Source organism: Drosophila biarmipes, chromosome 3R (assembly GCF_025231255.1).
Source record: "Drosophila biarmipes strain raj3 chromosome 3R, RU_DBia_V1.1, whole genome shotgun sequence".
NCBI lineage: Eukaryota > Metazoa > Arthropoda > Insecta > Diptera > Drosophilidae > Drosophila > Drosophila biarmipes.
In genome coordinates, this window is record NC_066616.1 from 20,931,006 (window position 1) to 20,946,544 (window position 15,539).

Below are 15,539 nucleotides of genomic sequence, written 5' to 3' on the forward strand. Positions count from 1 at the left end.
AAAGTGGAGTGGTTGGCCGGGTTCCTCCTGGTTTCATGGGAACTGGAGGACACTTTGTGTGCCCGCAACGAAACACCCGGGAGATACACACCCGTGTGCGTTACGTAGATACGTTCGCAAAAGTACGCCCACGCAATCGACAATTAAAGACACGTCGCCGAATTTCAATTACAGGAAGCGGAAAATGAATGAAAATACGCGTATGGAAATGCAAGCTCTGCAAATTTCATTGAGCACGCAGAAAACTGTGTCACCTTGACGGTAAAACAGAATACGATTGGGAGACTGCAAAAAACCAGGTAATATAAAAAGTACAACTTCCCGCTACTACCCCATACATATATATACATATATATAATAATGAAGAAGACGTCGGAGCAGAGGAAGAAGAAGGGCGAGCAACAGCTGCGCAAGCGCTTTGCGAAGAGGGTGGGTAGAGTAGGGGAGGAGAAAGCTAAGACAGACAACAACCCTTCTTGGTTTTTGGCAAAGGCATTGACACACCGAAATAAAGGGAAACGGCAGAAATTCCAATTCCTCAAGTCTGCTGTACAACATTTACTGCACAGCAAGAAATGGGTATCGCTTGGAAAAAATAAAATAGTGCTTAATGTTATTTTAATTTGTGAAAAACAGTATTTAATGTTTTGTATCCTTTCATCATTTGATCTACAGAAATCGATTAAATATGACTTTTATCTATTAATTTTTTCTCTGTGCACCGCAACAACATTTGTTTGTCTGGAAAACCTTTCCACCACACTTCCAGTCCTCAAGAAACCACCCCAAGGAGAAGAAGAAGAAGCAGGAGAAGAGGGAGCAGAAAAGGTGCGATCTCTCTCCCTCTCTCGTTCGCTCCCTCACTGTCGAAGAGTCGACGGCCGTTGTAATTATTTTAATAATTTTTTCACTGCGTCATCATTATTTCTCTCTGCCTTTGATATATAATTCTTCTTTGTATCATTTGCACACACGATTGCACACATACAAAGGGCGGCAGAGAGGGGGAGAGAAATTCACGCTCAGCAATAAGCGTCTGTAGCTGTGTGCGTGGCGATCGCGAGAGAGCAAAGCCGCTCGCTACTCGAAATGAGCCGAGGTATAAAAGCGGAAGAGCGTCACTCGCGAGCAATTGTTGTTCCTGCGCCGTCGGTGTGGCGCCGCGTTTTTGAGCTCGCTCCGAGAAAGAAAGCAGGGAAAAAGCATAAAGCGGAGCTAGAATTTTTTAAGAAACCATTGCCATAAACAAATAGTTTGAAAGTAACGTACCTTTCGCGTGTTTTCTGCCTGTGTGAGTGCCCTGCTAACGCAAAATGCCGTTGATTACAAGCCGAGCTCACCCACACCCACGCACGCTCCATCGACACCCACCCGAGACTCTGCTTTGCCGATAAAAAAAGGAGAAAAAACCGAAACGAAAAGCGAACGAACGGATGCATGCAGCGTTTACAGTTGAGTTCAAATGTGCCGTCTAATTAGAAATGATTTAATTTCAATAGCGATTTAATAAAAGCGAATTTGCGAAACGAAGCGACGCCGCGTGTGTATTCCGCATGTACATGTGTGTACATGCATGTGCCTGTGTGTAATTCGCCATACTTCTTCAATTCAAAGAACAGACAGAAGAAGAACACAACAAGACATACTTGAGAAATAAAAGCAACAGCAGCACCAACAACTACAACTATTGCTATCAACTTGAGCCATCAGCGCAGGCTCTGGGTCTCTCTCTTTGGCTCTTGCTCTCCCTCTCTCTCCCGCTCTGTGCCGCGTTGCTGTGCGCGTGTGTAAGCTTCGCTTTTCCAGTGTATGGGTATGTATATAGGCGGGCGAACGAAAAAAAAAATACATGTATATTACGCTCAATTTTCCCTATATTTTTTGCGCCTGCCAATAAGCGGTTCTTTGCCGGAGTTGCCACACTGCCGCGCAGATCGTGGAATTTTTAATTGGAATTGGGAAAGATTCGTTGCGTACTTATGCCTGAGTGTGCGTGCGAGTGTAGAGTGGGCCTGATAAGACGCAGAGAAAGCAGAAAAGAGACGCTGCTTATCAACGCCACAGAAAAATAGAAGAACAAAAAGCGAACGAACTAAATGGGTCGAGCACATTGTCGTGTATTGTTTTTGCACTATCGCTTAATAATTGAAATTAAAGAGGAGGCGAGGGAAACAACAAAGCGGAGAATGGAATGGGCAGAAATCCCACTGCACTGGAACTGGAATTGGAATTCATACTACTGTTTTTAGTGGGTGGGGGTCCAGTGTTTCACATTGATCTTCTTAGTAGTTGTGACTAGATCCACACTCATTAATAACGGTAGTTCAATCATCAAGCACGTGTTTTCGGGACTCCTGCCATGCACACCTATTCCCCTGGAAGTAAAAGGGACAAACAGGTGGTGTTCCCAAAAAAAAAGCGAAGAATACAACAAAATACAACAAGGTAATTAGTCAACGTCTCGCACGCACACAACGTCGTTCAGACAGAACGAAACAGCGAAGCAAGGAAAGAGCACCTGTTCCAGTCTCCACGAGAGAGAGAGGGAAAGAGAGGAAGGGAAGAGCGACTTGATTGCAGGCCCGAAATTAGAATTAAAATTAATGCTAATTCCCAACATTTTCGGGCCTGACAACGATCCCCCAAATTCGGAATTAATTGCAGCCCGCTTGGAAAGAAGTGGGAAAATTGTTAGCCCAACAGAGGTTAAAGGTTCAGCAACTGTGTTGCCAGCTGACTCACAGAGCTCTCCACGTACAGTTGCGGTCGGAAAAATAGTGCTTTCGTTATCACACACTGCCAAGGAAATCGAATAGTAAATTAGATTAACATACTTAAAACTCTTTTAATTGAAGTATAGTTTACACTATAAATTTGCAACCAAAGAAATGCTCTTTAACTATTATTTTCTGACCCACAAAGTACTGAGAACCCCTTTTAAACCTTTCATTCCAAGTATACGGATTGTATCTTTAGTTGTCAAAGAAGTAGTGCTATTTTTACCCTTGTGCTTTGACTTGTTCTCCTCCGGTTTCTGCCGGAACAAATTGCTGAAATACTGGGTTCCGAGAAGACCCCGCTGTCGCAGAGTCCAGCCCAATAGGTTTATATACACCCCCGACTTGGCAAACAAACAGCAATTTCCGCCGAAGTCGAGTGCCGAATCATGCGGCTCACTGCCACTATATGTGTCCGATTTATCCGACTTTGTGCTCCGCTTTTTGTGCTCCGATCAGCAGAAATTCAAACTGCAGCGACGCCACAATTCTTAAACAATTCTCAAAGACGACGACGATTCTGTTTCTGTTCTGTTTCTGATTCTGATTCCGATTCAGATTCCGATTCCGATTCTGTCGGCTTTTCGTCAGAGAAGAATCATGGCTTGTGGCCCTGCCCCGCCCAGCCAGTTGATATACATACGTGTATATATTATTATTGTATAAATCAGCAGAAAAAACAGCAAGCGGCGGACGGGCGAACAGAAAATAATAAACCTTAATTCGAAGCTCCGCGCTTGATTCATTCACATTACCCGGGGGATCTGGAAAAGGGGGAGGTGCAGGGAAATCGGGGATGGCTGGCTGACGACTGCCGACTGACCACCCAATTGAGCTATGAACACCGATCGAACCGATCGCAATTGTTGCCAGGCACGAGAGCAACGACATGACATGCAAAAGCGGCCGAGCCCCGGTGGAAAAGCGAGCTGGAAGACCAAAGCGAACCGAACCCAATCCAAACCCAATCCAAACACCAATCAAAGCGACCAAAAATGCCACAGAAAGTCGTGCGGGGGCAATAATCATCATCATCATCATCGTAGTCGTCATGCTGCTCCGCAAGCAAGGATGCGGATGCGGATGCGGATGCGGAGGCTCTTTTCTGACTCTATTTTGTCGGCGAACATGGATCTAGTGCACGGTGGCTCATGGTGAAGTTCGTGACTAGATTTCATGCTCGTCTATTAAGTTGGGTCAGCACAGCGAAGAGAGTTTTCCCTGCCGAGGGGGGTTCCCCGGCCTCCTGGCCTCCCGGTCCTCCTGGCCTCCGGCTGAGTGGCCAATTAGCCAACGCATTAATTATGGGAAATGAGTGTCTGCCTGATTGACCCGTGACCCACATGCAGCAGGGCACACGCCCCGCAGAATGACACCCGAAATGAGGGCGTGCCGAGGAGTAAAAGTAATGCAAACACCCAGAGGCAATGGCCCGCTGTCCCGCATGCTGCGGACTGCGGAAAGCAGTAGCCTTGCCGATCTGCGCTCCTCCAGCTGGCGGATAGTGGAGTGCCGCCCTGCCGCGCGGTCGCAGAATGTGGCAGGCTGGTCGCACCGATTTATGGCCCGGTGACACGCGATTAGAGATCGAATCCAAGCCCAAGCGGCCTGCAGGCCCCTGCAGAAGCAGCCAAGAGATTTCCGTGTGAAAAACTCTGAAACTCGGCGAGGGTTGTTGCTGCCGCTGCCGTGGCGCCTGCGGGTGAGTAACGGCTCTTTGCCCGCCTTTTGTCACATGGTGAGAACGAAAAGTAAACAAAATATCTCTTGGATAGTGTATCTTAGGAGTTAACAGCCAGGCATTCGAGCTATACATGTATAAAAAGATACATATATTTTACTAACTTTTTTTATTCTTAGGGAAGTAACTCCAGTACTTTGCACTACTAGCTGTATAATATCCCTTTAGGGTCTAGATCCATAACTGCGATTTAATGCTTTGTTGAACTTAAAGGTGCTGGTTGAGTGCTTAAAGTTGTGAGAATAAATTCCAATCTATCAGTATATAGAACTTCAAGTTTGTATATTATTTTCAAAAATGGCATAGATCTTGTGTATTTTTGGTAACGCAGCCTAAAAGGTTCTATGATTTCCCAAGCTGTTTTCCCTGCGCCCCTTGTTGCCAACGACAACAACTGTTGCGTGGGCGTTTGAGTGTAACTGTAACACCTGCTGCCGCCGCCGCTATTAACACAACGTTCCTCTGCTCTCCCATTTTAATTTCAGGCCACAGGAACGAAGCCGGAACACCTTTCGACCCCGCGAGCCATTGTTAGTGCTCGTACGATGGCTGCCACACGGCTACTTACTGCGGTACTGTGTGGCCGTGGCCGCAGCTACTCCTCCCACACGATCGCACTCGCATTTGCTTCACGCTCATTTAAATGCCACAACGCACCGGGGGAGGGGAGGGGAGGGGAGGGGAGAGGAGAGGAGAGCAGAGCTCGGCGATCTAACAAAACATTGGCTGCTCGGCTGGCTTATTTGCATATTTTCTAAATGAGTTTGCAACCCCGGCGGTGGCAGAGCCAAGAAGCGCATTCAGTTGCAACGGCCGAGGCAGCTGGCTTTCCCTGCACTGGATTCCACTTCCTCCCGGCCGGAGCAGCAGCAGCAGCAGCGGCAGCAGCAGCAGCACAACAGCAACAGCAACACCGGCAATCAGGAACAGCAACAGCAGCAACAGCAGCAGCAGCAGCAAGAAGCCGTCAAACGCCGCAACTAATTGATATAATAGTTAAAATAACAAACTAACGAGAAAGAGGTTGTCGTCGGGCGAACGCGCGGCGTTGGTGAAGTGCAAAACCTTTCCAATTTGAAAATAGTTTTCCTGCTATGTGTGCTCGTTCCCACCAGCAGCAATACCACCGTAGCAAGCCCCTGGTAGATGCAGCATGCAGCATGCAGCAGCAACAACTGCAACATCGGTTCAGAACAGGCGCAGAACAGCAGAAGCCTGCACTTGGCCGAGCGGCGAGGTGATTGGGAAAAGGGGCTCGAGCTGAGGAAGATGACAATGCAGCGATTAGAGCTATGCAGAACTTGAACTCTGCAACTCCGTGGCGGCATCATCATCGTCTCCGTCTCCGACGCCGTCATCATCATCATCATCATCTTCGGCGGCGGCAGCTGGAAAAATGTTTACCTCGATCCCCGGAGTCATAGTTGCTGTCCCAATGCGCGGCATTTCCGTTCGGAAAAGCAGAGGATGCAGCCGAGACCGAGGCTCTGCAACGGATCGATTCGCTGCTGATGCGTTTTGCAAGGGGCAGAGAAGTTATCATATTTGCTAAATCTGAATAAAGTGCTTGTAATGTATTTCGCTGAGGGCGCAGTGGTTTTCGTTTTGGTTTGGGTAGAGGCGAAAAATAAACTGTTACTTATTGAGGCTTTATAAAGGGAGAATTCCTGTCAAAGTGAGCTTGGTTCTTTAAATGTTGGAAAGGGCCATGAAAACTCATTATGTTAGGTCCAGGGATATTTTTAGAAAGACGAAGGAAGTATAAGGAAAAGAAAACTAAGAATAAAACTTATAGAGGCGTGCTAGTTTCGAATATAGACTATGCCAATAAAAAATGTAATATCTGTTACACCCATAATAACATCATTGGATTATAACGCTCGGCCTTCTGCTGATAAGGTATTTTCTGTTAACGGTCAGTTAGTGGTGAAATGTTAAGATCCTAGCAGTTCGCAACTAATGCAGAAAAATTAATACTGTTCTATCTATAGAACTAACTTATTTATATTATATATCCATAATCAGTATTTATTGTTTATATTTAAAAAGCGATATATCATCGATTGTTCCTGGAGCCCGATAGCTTACCCTAAGCCTATCGATTGCTAGCGGATACATCAACCTCATAAGCGGATACACACTCTTCAATTATCAAAGTTACCCACCTATCGCCACGAATATCGATAAGGCGACATCAACTATTTATTGATTGTTAGCTAGTGCACACACCACGTATAGCGGAGACACGATCCTCTTTTAGCAAAGACACTAACATATCGATAGAGCGATATCACAAATTAATCGATTGTTAGCGAATATACCAACCACTTAGCGAAGACATTTACCTATCGATTGCAAAATCGATATCGAGTTGGCCAAAACCTCATTTCCGTCCCTTCTCTTCTTCGTTTCCGGTGAGTGCGTGTGCTCCGCGTTTTTCGCTGAATTTGCCACTATATTGCATTTAATCTCGTATTTGCAGGCAGACGATTTAAACGGCGAATCCACCATGGTGCAAGGAGTACGTACACCCGTGGGCAGTGGGGATTTGCCAATCCGTGGCGCTGGGCCATGTGAATTTGCAAATTTGCCAATGCCGGCTAGGTGCCACGACTTTCGCTAATCTGCCTTCTCTTCGGTTTTGCAGACTCTGTACACTTACCCCGAGAACTTCCGGGCCTACAAGGCGCTGATTGCGGCCCAGTACTCCGGAGCCCAGGTGAAAGTGGCCGACAACTTCAAGTTCGGCGAGACCAACAAGTCGGCTGAGTTCCTCAAGAAGTTCCCCGGTGGCAAGGTGAGTTGCTCGTCTTGTTGGGTGTGGTTAGTGCCAGGTCATCATCATCATGTGTGCCGATCCCCAGGTGCCCGCCTTTGAGACCGCCGAAGGCCAGTTCCTCAGCGAGTCCAATGCCATCGCCTACTTGCTGGCCAACGAGCAGCTGCGCGGTGGAAAGTGCCCCTTTGTCCAGGCCCAGGTCCAGCAGTGGATCTCCTTCGCCGACAACGAGATTGTGCCTGCCTCCTGTGCCTGGGTCTTCCCACTGCTGGGCATCCTGCCGCAGCAGAAGAACAGCACTGCCAAGCAGGAAGCCGAGGCTGTGCTGCAGCAGCTCAACCAGAAGCTGCAGGACTCCACCTTCCTTGCCGGCGAGAGGATCACCCTGGCTGACATTGTGGTCTTCAGCAGCCTCCTCCACCTGTACGAATACGTCCTGGAGCCCAGTGTGCGCAGTGCCTTCGGCAATGTGAACCGCTGGTTCGTCACCATCCTCAACCAGAAGCAGGTCCAGGCCGTCGTCAAGGACTACAAGCTGTGCGAGAAGGCTCTGGTCTTCGATCCCAAGAAGTACGCCGAATTCCAGGCCAAGACCGGTGCCGGCAAGCCCCAGCAGCAGCAGGGACAGCAGCAGAAGCAGGAGAAGAAGCCCAAGGAGAAGAAGGAAGCCGCTCCCAAGAAGGCCGCCGAGCCCGCCGAGGAGTTGGATGCCGCCGATGAGGCCCTGGCCGCCGAGCCCAAGTCCAAGGACCCCTTCGATGCGCTGCCCAAGGGCACCTTCAACTTTGATGACTTCAAGCGCGTGTACTCCAACGAGGACGAGGCCAAGTCCATTCCCTACTTCTTCGAGAAGTTCGATGCCGAGAACTACTCGATCTGGATCGGCGAGTACAAGTACAACGAGGAGCTGTCCAAGGTGTTCATGTCGTGCAATCTCATCACCGGCATGTTCCAGCGTCTGGACAAGATGCGCAAGGCGGCCTTCGCCTCCGTCTGCCTGTTCGGCGAGGACGGCAACAGCACCATCTCCGGCATCTGGGTGTGGCGCGGACAGGATCTGGCCTTCACCCTGTCTCCCGACTGGCAGATCGACTACGAGGTCTACGACTGGAAGAAGCTCGACGCCAAGAGCGAGGAGACCAAGAAGCTGGTCACCCAGTACTTCTCCTGGACCGGCACCGACAAGGATGGCCGCAAGTTCAACCAGGGCAAGATCTTCAAGTAAACAGCGCTCAGCTCAAAGCAGCAGCACACATTTAGACCAACCAACAATAGCAGCAGTAACAATAAAGTTTGAGATTTGAAATGCAGGAAGAGCACGATGCCTATTTCTTAAGTTCCAACTGATAGTGTCCTAAAGATATCCAATATCTGTCGTGCTGCCTCCCAGGCTCGGTAGCATCGTGTGTTTCGCCTTCCGCATTTGTACTGGAGAATTTCTTTGTAAACCGCCTGAGCATAAAACATGATATTGTCAACGGAACAGCCGCCTGCAGCCAGAACATAATTTATAAAAATAAAAGGTTTTCTATTAATAACACCATGTTCTTCATTAACAGTGTGTGTCTGGTTTATTTGACTTTCAAGGTTAAGGGCTTTTGTTTTGAAACAAACTTCTAAGTGGACTTTTATTTTTTGGTGGTACAAAGATTAAGCAAAGTCAGAACTGCATTAAGCCAATTCGAAATTACGCTATCTCAATTGATTTAAACTTAGATTTGCAAGTTGCGTTTAACTGAGATTATTAGGGGTTCAATGTCATTTAAACTATTTTCATACATGTAAATAACTCATAGCCACCGACAGCGACGTAAATATTATTTTTGGGCAATTTTATTGGCTTCTTTAACCTAATCCATCAATATCATCAATAATTGCTTATGATTACAAGGGGTTTCGATAGCATAGAAGTGTTCCGAAGAAGTTCAACCATTAATTGTGGTTTTTAAAAGCAAACAGAAGCTCGGAGAGAATTTGAACAAGGAAATGCTAGGCGTGTTATGTATCGATGCACCGCTGGAATTTACTTCTTCACCACAACGGGTCCAACATTGTCGCCAGTCATTTTGTTGTGCTCGCCATGGCTGCCATCGCAATAGGGCCACTGGAAGAAGGGGGAAGAGTTAGTTGATGTATAGGAATGCTGGAGATTGAAATCCACTTACGTTCTTGGTCTTCCAGCAGCGGCAGAAGGCCGCCTTCTCCGCAATATCCTCCACATCGATCATGTCCACCACCTTGGGCTCATGCTTTCGGATTTGGTTGTTGCAGCGACCGCTGCCCTTGGAGGCGCAGTTGGCCCTGGCCGCGGGACAAAAGGCGAGATATCCGGTGTAACCGATTCCGGCCACCACCACGGTGGGCGGGATCAGGGCCAGCCAGTCCTTGACTGCAAATGGAATGGCGATAGGACTGTAGCAGGTGTATTTAGAGATATGGAACTAGATATTTTGGTCACTCAGCCGTAACCGGCACAAGGTCGTTCTCCCTACACCGATTAGGTTATAAACGCACCGAGATATAAATATACGTGGATGTATATGTGGCCAATGGAAGCATCTACGCATTATAGCTCTATCTAGTTTCTTTATCTGGGCGATAAACGTGCCCCAATTAAAAATTTCTTGGAGAGCTCAACAAATGTTGCATAATCGCTGCAGGTTCACCTTTACTTTTTCGGCTGGAAGTGCAGACACTGCGCTTTCATTTGGCACTAGAATGGACACTATATCACCCCGCATCTGAACCTGAATAGGGCCCTAAAGCTGGGAACCCAGTTGCCGTGTCATTATCGTGCACTTGAGGCTTATGTGGGGCGCCCTTTCGGGGGCAACTCGAATTCCAACCATGAGTACTTCAATGTCCACCGCATGAACTTACAGGAGAGCTTGAACCAGCCGCCAAAGCTGTCGGGAATCGGCAGATTTGACAGGTAATTGGGCAACGTGGACTTTACTAGCTGTGAGAGGGGCTCCATTTCCAGCGTTTTTCGTGTTCAACTGGGTTATATTTTATTTCTGAAAAACTTGTTTTGGTGTTGTTATTGGTTAGTGGTGGCATTACATCGATAACGTATGGTATAAAATGTTTTCCAATACGGTCACACTAATGTACCTCTTCTTTCGAATATTTTACATTTAGGGTATTCCTCGGCTATGTATGGTTTTTTAGTTAGCTGGTGCAGTTTTTCCATCCCCAAGAAAAAATCGGTTTTTATGCCACAAAAACCATAAGATTATTATTCTTTTTATAGGATTATTTTTTCAGGCTAAAATTTAATTAAATTTTTAACAAAATCTTTTTTTCAATGAACTTCAATTTATTTTTTCTAGAATCCCCCACACCACATTAAATAAAAATACTAAAAAGCGCACCTAGACTTTTAAGATACCATAATCACCCTGTACACCAGCTTGCTTTTATTGTTTTGTTTGATTCGATTCGATCCAATAAAGTGCGGTTTATTATGTCTGCTGGAGTGCAAGAGCGCCTGCAATTGAGCCGGGTGCCGCTGGACACCTGGTCGAAACGGGAGCAGCTCATCCTGGCGTCGGCGGTCTCGTGCAGCGGCGACCAGAACTGGATCACCGTGAGTCGCACACTAAAGGCGATCTGCGGCAATGGCAATGGAAACGGCGGTGGTCACAACAGCAGTGGCAACAATAGACCGGCGGATTGGTTCTCCCAGAAGAACTGCGCCGTCCAGTACGGCAATCTGCTGGAGAGCGTGGAGGCCACCAAGCGCAAGAAACGCAGTAGCGAGAGTAGCACTGGAGTCTCGTCGCCGGCCACCGTGGAAACACCCACTGAACTTCTGCTCCGCCGCCTGACAGAGGAGCGACAGGCAGAGATTAAGGCCCAGATGCGCCAAGACCAGGAGACCTATCGTCGCATCCAGCGGGAGATTGATTCCCTGCAATCGGATGCGGTCACAGAGCAGGAGCTGCAGGACATGTGGCTGGAGATCGAGAAGGAACAGGAGACAAGACGCATAGAAGAGATGAAGCTGGAGAATCGTATGCGAGAGCGGGAGCAGCGCAAGAAGGAGATGGCGGCCAACTGGCGAAATAGCAGTCCTGCCTCCAGGCGTTCCAACCAAACTGCGGACACGACCTCTGTGGACATGGACGTGGAGGATATTAATAGCAGTAGCAGCGGGAGTGGCAGCGGTAATGGCAATGGGAATGGCAAACAGCAGACGGGTCCTTCCCCTCTACTCACATCTCTGCTAAAATCTCCCACGGGCAATGCTCCTGCCACTCCCATCTCTGGAGGAGGAGCAGCTTTAACAGGAGCGGGCAGCGTGGCCAGGGTCACGGCACCAACTATAACTTCCCTGCTGACCAGCGGTGGCAGCTCGGCCGTATCCAGTCAGCCAGTCATCACCATGAAGAGTCCTACGGATGCAGCATTCATGTCGCGACCCATTAGTGGACCTCCAGTCAACGAGACACTTACTCCAACTACGCCCACACTCGAACGTAGTCCTTCGCAGGCGGCACCCACTCTCTCCATGCTGCTGGAGAAGAACAAGGCTGCCGCAAAAGCCAACGAAGCTGGAAGCTTGATTAAACCCGAGGGTTCAGGAGGTCAGGAGCAGTCTTCAGCGGATGACACTGCATTGGCGACCACTGGCACAGCGGATTCCGACGAGACAGATCCCAACGTCGACCAGCTGTTGGAGGACTTTCCAAACATTGACGAAATAATCGATGACATTGACATAGACATGGCCAGTGTCATTGATGATGATATTCTTAAGGATGTGGATGATGTTGTTGCCTCACCTTCAAACGACAAGGCCGAAGTAATTGACTTTGAGGACAAATTGGATGCTTTGAAGAGGGAGCAAAGCAAGAGTTCACCAGCCAGTGATAAGCCGAAATCTGTGGAGTTGGTGCTCGGATCCAGCGATGACTCGAACGACAATATTCCCTTGGCTGCTGTGGCCTCCCAAGAGAGCAAAGATCGTGGTCAGTCGGGAAGCGAATCTACTCGGGGCACAGAGGACGCAGAGTCTGAACCTTTGACCAGCGAGGTGGCGGTGGAGGAGATTGGGGAGACCATCACAATAATCAGCACATCCAGTGAGGATACAGCGAGCTCGCCACCAACGAAAATCGAGGAGGAAGTGGCAACTGATTCTCTGTCAACAAAAGAGGAAGCTAAGGACGCTAAAGCCGAACAGGATAGTAGCGCTAATAACAAAGATGGAGCTGTTGAAACTACAGAAGGTCCAGGAACTACAGATAACCAAAGCGCTGCAGAAGCACACAAAGCGGGCAAAGAGGCGACCGAAAAGTCTTCATCAATCGAAGAGAAGGTTGCAACCCCTTCAACTCCCGCCTCTGCTCCAGTTCCCGGATCCCTGCACGACACAGATGAGGAGTCGTCGTCGTTGACAGACAGCAGCAAGCAGGATGAGCAACCAAGGAGTGCAAAGGCAAAGCCACCAACATCGAAGTTGGCTCTGGACGACTCCAAATCCGAGCTGGAGTTAAGTGGAACCCCTCAGCCACCCTCTGCGCCAGCTCGCACTCCATTGCTGCGAAAACTACCCCATCGGGACCGATCCGAGAGTCCGATGGTGGATGATGATGCCACTACAGCCAGCGATCATTCCACAGCTAGGTCAACCCGTCGACGATGCTCTTCCACGCCTGTGATCGACAGTGTACCCAACTCGCCCGCCTCCAGCGAGCACACCGATGATCGGAGGGAGACGCGAGCGGCCTCAAAGAAGCTATTCCTGTCCATCTATGCCATGTTGCAGGACAGCAAGCATGCAGCTCCCTTCAAGCGTCCCTTCCACGACGAGCACGCGCAGCGTCATGCGGATCTTTGCCTGCGTCCCATGGATTTTCCCACCATTAAGCGCAACATTGATTCTGGATTCATTCGCAGTCTGAGCGAGCTGCACAGGGATGTCTTGCTGATGGCCAACAATGTTTTGGTGGCATACAAGCCCCACACGAACCAGCACAAGACGGCGCGATTGTTCGTGCAGGATTGTCAGGCGATTAAGGAGTTCTCGCAAATGCCGGACACGCAGGTTCCGGTGATTACGGCGACGCCGGTCAGCAACACGGGAACCTCTCGAGCGGAGAAATCAAGCGGAAGCAAAGCCAGGAGCGGCTCTCGAAAGAGCCAAAGGCATCATTAGGCTTTGCTTGCTAAACTTAAAGATGGGCCAATTTCTTAATTTAAAATTAGCAGACGGAAAGTAGTATAGTTATTTTCACAAAATATTTTCCGCCCCAAGCGATCAAAGATGTGGCCTCTTAACATCCCTTGCGGAATGTATTTATCTCAAAGCTCTATTAAGAAATACTTTTATTTTTATTGTACTAAATCAATTGTTTTCTACTGGCATAAACAGTTCATTATGGAACTTCATAACTAAATCACAAACTACCATCAACAATAAACATCAATCGAAGAAAATAAGATTCTGTAAGCGACGAGACCTGGATGAGTGGCAAATGGAGCGTCGATGGGGGCAGTAGAACTTCTTCAAGCACCTGGAGAGCCGCAGGTCGCACTGGCAGAGACGAGCAGCACAGGAATCCGGTCCACCAAACTCTCCATGGTCGACGGCACACAGCGGCTTGCCCCGATAGCACTTCCAGATGTAGGGCACAAAGTATTCCAGATAGGAGATGCAGTTGCTCTGGCCGTAGCACTTGTCATGCAGGCGACAACATCGATCGATGCCATCTGCGGGCACACCGTGGCCACCAAAGCCACAATAGCAGCCGTAGCCCTTGTAGATCAGCGGATCACAGCCCGTGGAGCACTTGATCATTGAGTACAGCCGAGCGACGTCCCTTTTCCCGCGATCTCCCTCGGGCAAAAGGTCCTGCTCCGGACTGGTGTCGTTGTTGAAGCTCCACTTCATGGAGAATCCAAAGGGATCGTTCACCCGGGCTATGTACACGTTTTGGCCGTTCATCAGGTCCTCCATCTCCGCTGGCCTGCCAGTTGTGGATGTGATCACGCGTATGTCCGTCACCCGGCCATCGAAATGGTGATTCTTGAAGTCCAGATGGATCTCGTCGTGGGGATACGAATTCTGCCAGCTGATCGGCGGGCTAGTGTCCCTGTGAATTAACTTGAGATGTAAACATATAGTTGCTTTTCCTTGGATGATATTTTAATGAGATTTGTATTCGTTTTAGTTTTCCATTTAATTTAAATTTTTAACAATTTTGTTCGCAATACAATTTTCAAACACATGTTATAAGCAAAGCACTTGTATATTTTAAAGTATAATTTTAATGGAATATTAGCAGCTGGTTATTTGTAATTTTACAAAACAGTAAAAAATCCATATTCACTTTGCTTTTTGCAATGAAATTAATTAATTTAATACTTGCAGGTATGCCATCATGTGGAGGTCATATATTCGACCTAGTTCTGGAGGTCCTACTCACTTGTGGCCCTGCTCCAGCCAAGGAACCGGGGGCTTCAGCTCCCCCGTCCAGCCCTCCAGGCCCAGCTGCTGCCACTCCAGGTGCGGCGATATAATCAGACTGGTCTTCACGCTCGTTTCCGGTGGAATGGTCGTGGGCGAATCGATGACCGTGGGCAATTGGCTGATATTGGGGAAGATTGGTTCCGCGAAATCGGATCGCTGCATTGTTAGCAGCTCGAAATGTTCCCCCCCGCCGCCGATCGATTTTCTGGGCATTTTGAAGACAAACGAGGGATTCGCACTGCGCATGCTCGCCCCGTACATTTCCGGTATTATGTGATCCACCAGCTCGGTGTCGTTGGTGACGCCTCTGAAGGCGCTCTTGATGTCTTCAATCACCGTGACATTTGCCACAGCATTCGCTTCGCAATTGAGCCGCATGGCGGCCACTACTAGCCCCATTAGCCACAACATGTTCGCTTCGAATCCAGGAACTGACGTTGAATTCGCTGGACACCACCACTCTGCACCGCCGATCCGACCCAATCCGAACTGCTCGCCTCGAGTGGCTATCGAAAATTGAAGCTGGCTCGGCCGGGGAAATGCGGTAGTTGGCAGTTGGCCGTTGGCTTGGCCAACAACACCAAGTACACCGGTATAAATGGCTCAAAAGCGTGTTAATAGCAAAGTAGCAGCTGAAAACGAGCAGAAAGAGCGGCGTAAACAACAATAATAACAATGAGCAGCCGGACAATTTCGGCAGATTTGGTGCAAATACACAAAGAACAAATATTTCTTAAAGATTTGAACTCGCTTGCTAATTTTCAT

General features: G+C 48.5%; 4 protein-coding genes and 1 pseudogene across 4 annotated transcripts; 3 read left to right on the forward strand and 2 right to left on the reverse strand.

Moving 5' to 3' along the window:
- The first annotated feature begins 360 nt into the window (after positions 1 to 360).
- LOC108025996 (uncharacterized) lies at positions 361 to 6,095 on the forward strand (annotated as a pseudogene).
- Positions 6,096 to 6,913: 818 nt separating this feature from the next.
- LOC108026335 (elongation factor 1-gamma) lies at positions 6,914 to 8,835 on the forward strand. The gene is made up of 4 exons (XM_017097238.3): positions 6,914 to 6,932; positions 7,001 to 7,039; positions 7,166 to 7,315; positions 7,383 to 8,835. Exons 2-4 carry the CDS (start codon positions 7,028 to 7,030, stop codon positions 8,520 to 8,522), a joined length of 1,302 nt encoding a protein of 433 aa, XP_016952727.1. The 5' UTR covers positions 6,914 to 6,932; positions 7,001 to 7,027; the 3' UTR covers positions 8,523 to 8,835.
- A 277-nt stretch (positions 8,836 to 9,112) lies between these two features.
- LOC108026336 (CDGSH iron-sulfur domain-containing protein 2 homolog) lies at positions 9,113 to 10,359 on the reverse strand. The gene is made up of 3 exons (XM_017097240.3): positions 10,178 to 10,359; positions 9,463 to 9,686; positions 9,113 to 9,401 (listed from the first exon to the last, which is right to left on the reverse strand). Exons 1-3 carry the CDS (start codon positions 10,272 to 10,274, stop codon positions 9,321 to 9,323), a joined length of 402 nt encoding a protein of 133 aa, XP_016952729.1. The 5' UTR covers positions 10,275 to 10,359; the 3' UTR covers positions 9,113 to 9,320.
- Positions 10,360 to 10,696: 337 nt separating this feature from the next.
- LOC108026321 (bromodomain-containing protein 8) lies at positions 10,697 to 13,744 on the forward strand. The gene has a single exon (XM_017097210.3). It carries the CDS (start codon positions 10,764 to 10,766, stop codon positions 13,458 to 13,460), a length of 2,697 nt encoding a protein of 898 aa, XP_016952699.1. The 5' UTR covers positions 10,697 to 10,763; the 3' UTR covers positions 13,461 to 13,744.
- Positions 13,615 to 15,332, reverse strand: LOC108026320 (uncharacterized). The gene is made up of 2 exons (XM_017097209.3): positions 14,731 to 15,332; positions 13,615 to 14,397 (listed from the first exon to the last, which is right to left on the reverse strand). The coding sequence occupies exons 1-2, from the start codon at positions 15,183 to 15,185 to the stop codon at positions 13,728 to 13,730; spliced, it is 1,125 nt and encodes a 374-aa protein (XP_016952698.1). The 5' UTR covers positions 15,186 to 15,332; the 3' UTR covers positions 13,615 to 13,727.
- Between the last annotated feature and the right edge of the window lie 207 nt (positions 15,333 to 15,539).

Excerpts from the sequence above, each read along its gene's own strand:
- LOC108026336 (XM_017097240.3), bottom strand. The coding sequence starts at position 10,274 with ATGGAGCCCCTCTCACAGCTAGTAAAGTCCACGTTGCCCAATTACCTG. Across the intron at positions 9,687-10,177 it reads CGGCTGGTTCAAGCTCTCCT|TCAAGGACTGGCTGGCCCTG; the intron begins GTAAGTTCATGC and ends TTCCATTTGCAG. Across the intron at positions 9,402-9,462 it reads GCTGCTGGAAGACCAAGAAC|TGGCCCTATTGCGATGGCAG; the intron begins GTAAGTGGATTT and ends CCCTTCTTCCAG.
- LOC108026321 (XM_017097210.3), top strand. The coding sequence starts at position 10,764 with ATGTCTGCTGGAGTGCAAGAGCGCCTGCAATTGAGCCGGGTGCCGCTG.
- LOC108026335 (XM_017097238.3), top strand. Across the intron at positions 7,316-7,382 it reads AGAAGTTCCCCGGTGGCAAG|GTGCCCGCCTTTGAGACCGC; the intron begins GTGAGTTGCTCG and ends GCCGATCCCCAG.
- LOC108026320 (XM_017097209.3), bottom strand. The coding sequence starts at position 15,185 with ATGTTGTGGCTAATGGGGCTAGTAGTGGCCGCCATGCGGCTCAATTGC. Across the intron at positions 14,398-14,730 it reads TGGCTGGAGCAGGGCCACAA|GGACACTAGCCCGCCGATCA; the intron begins GTGAGTAGGACC and ends GTTAATTCACAG.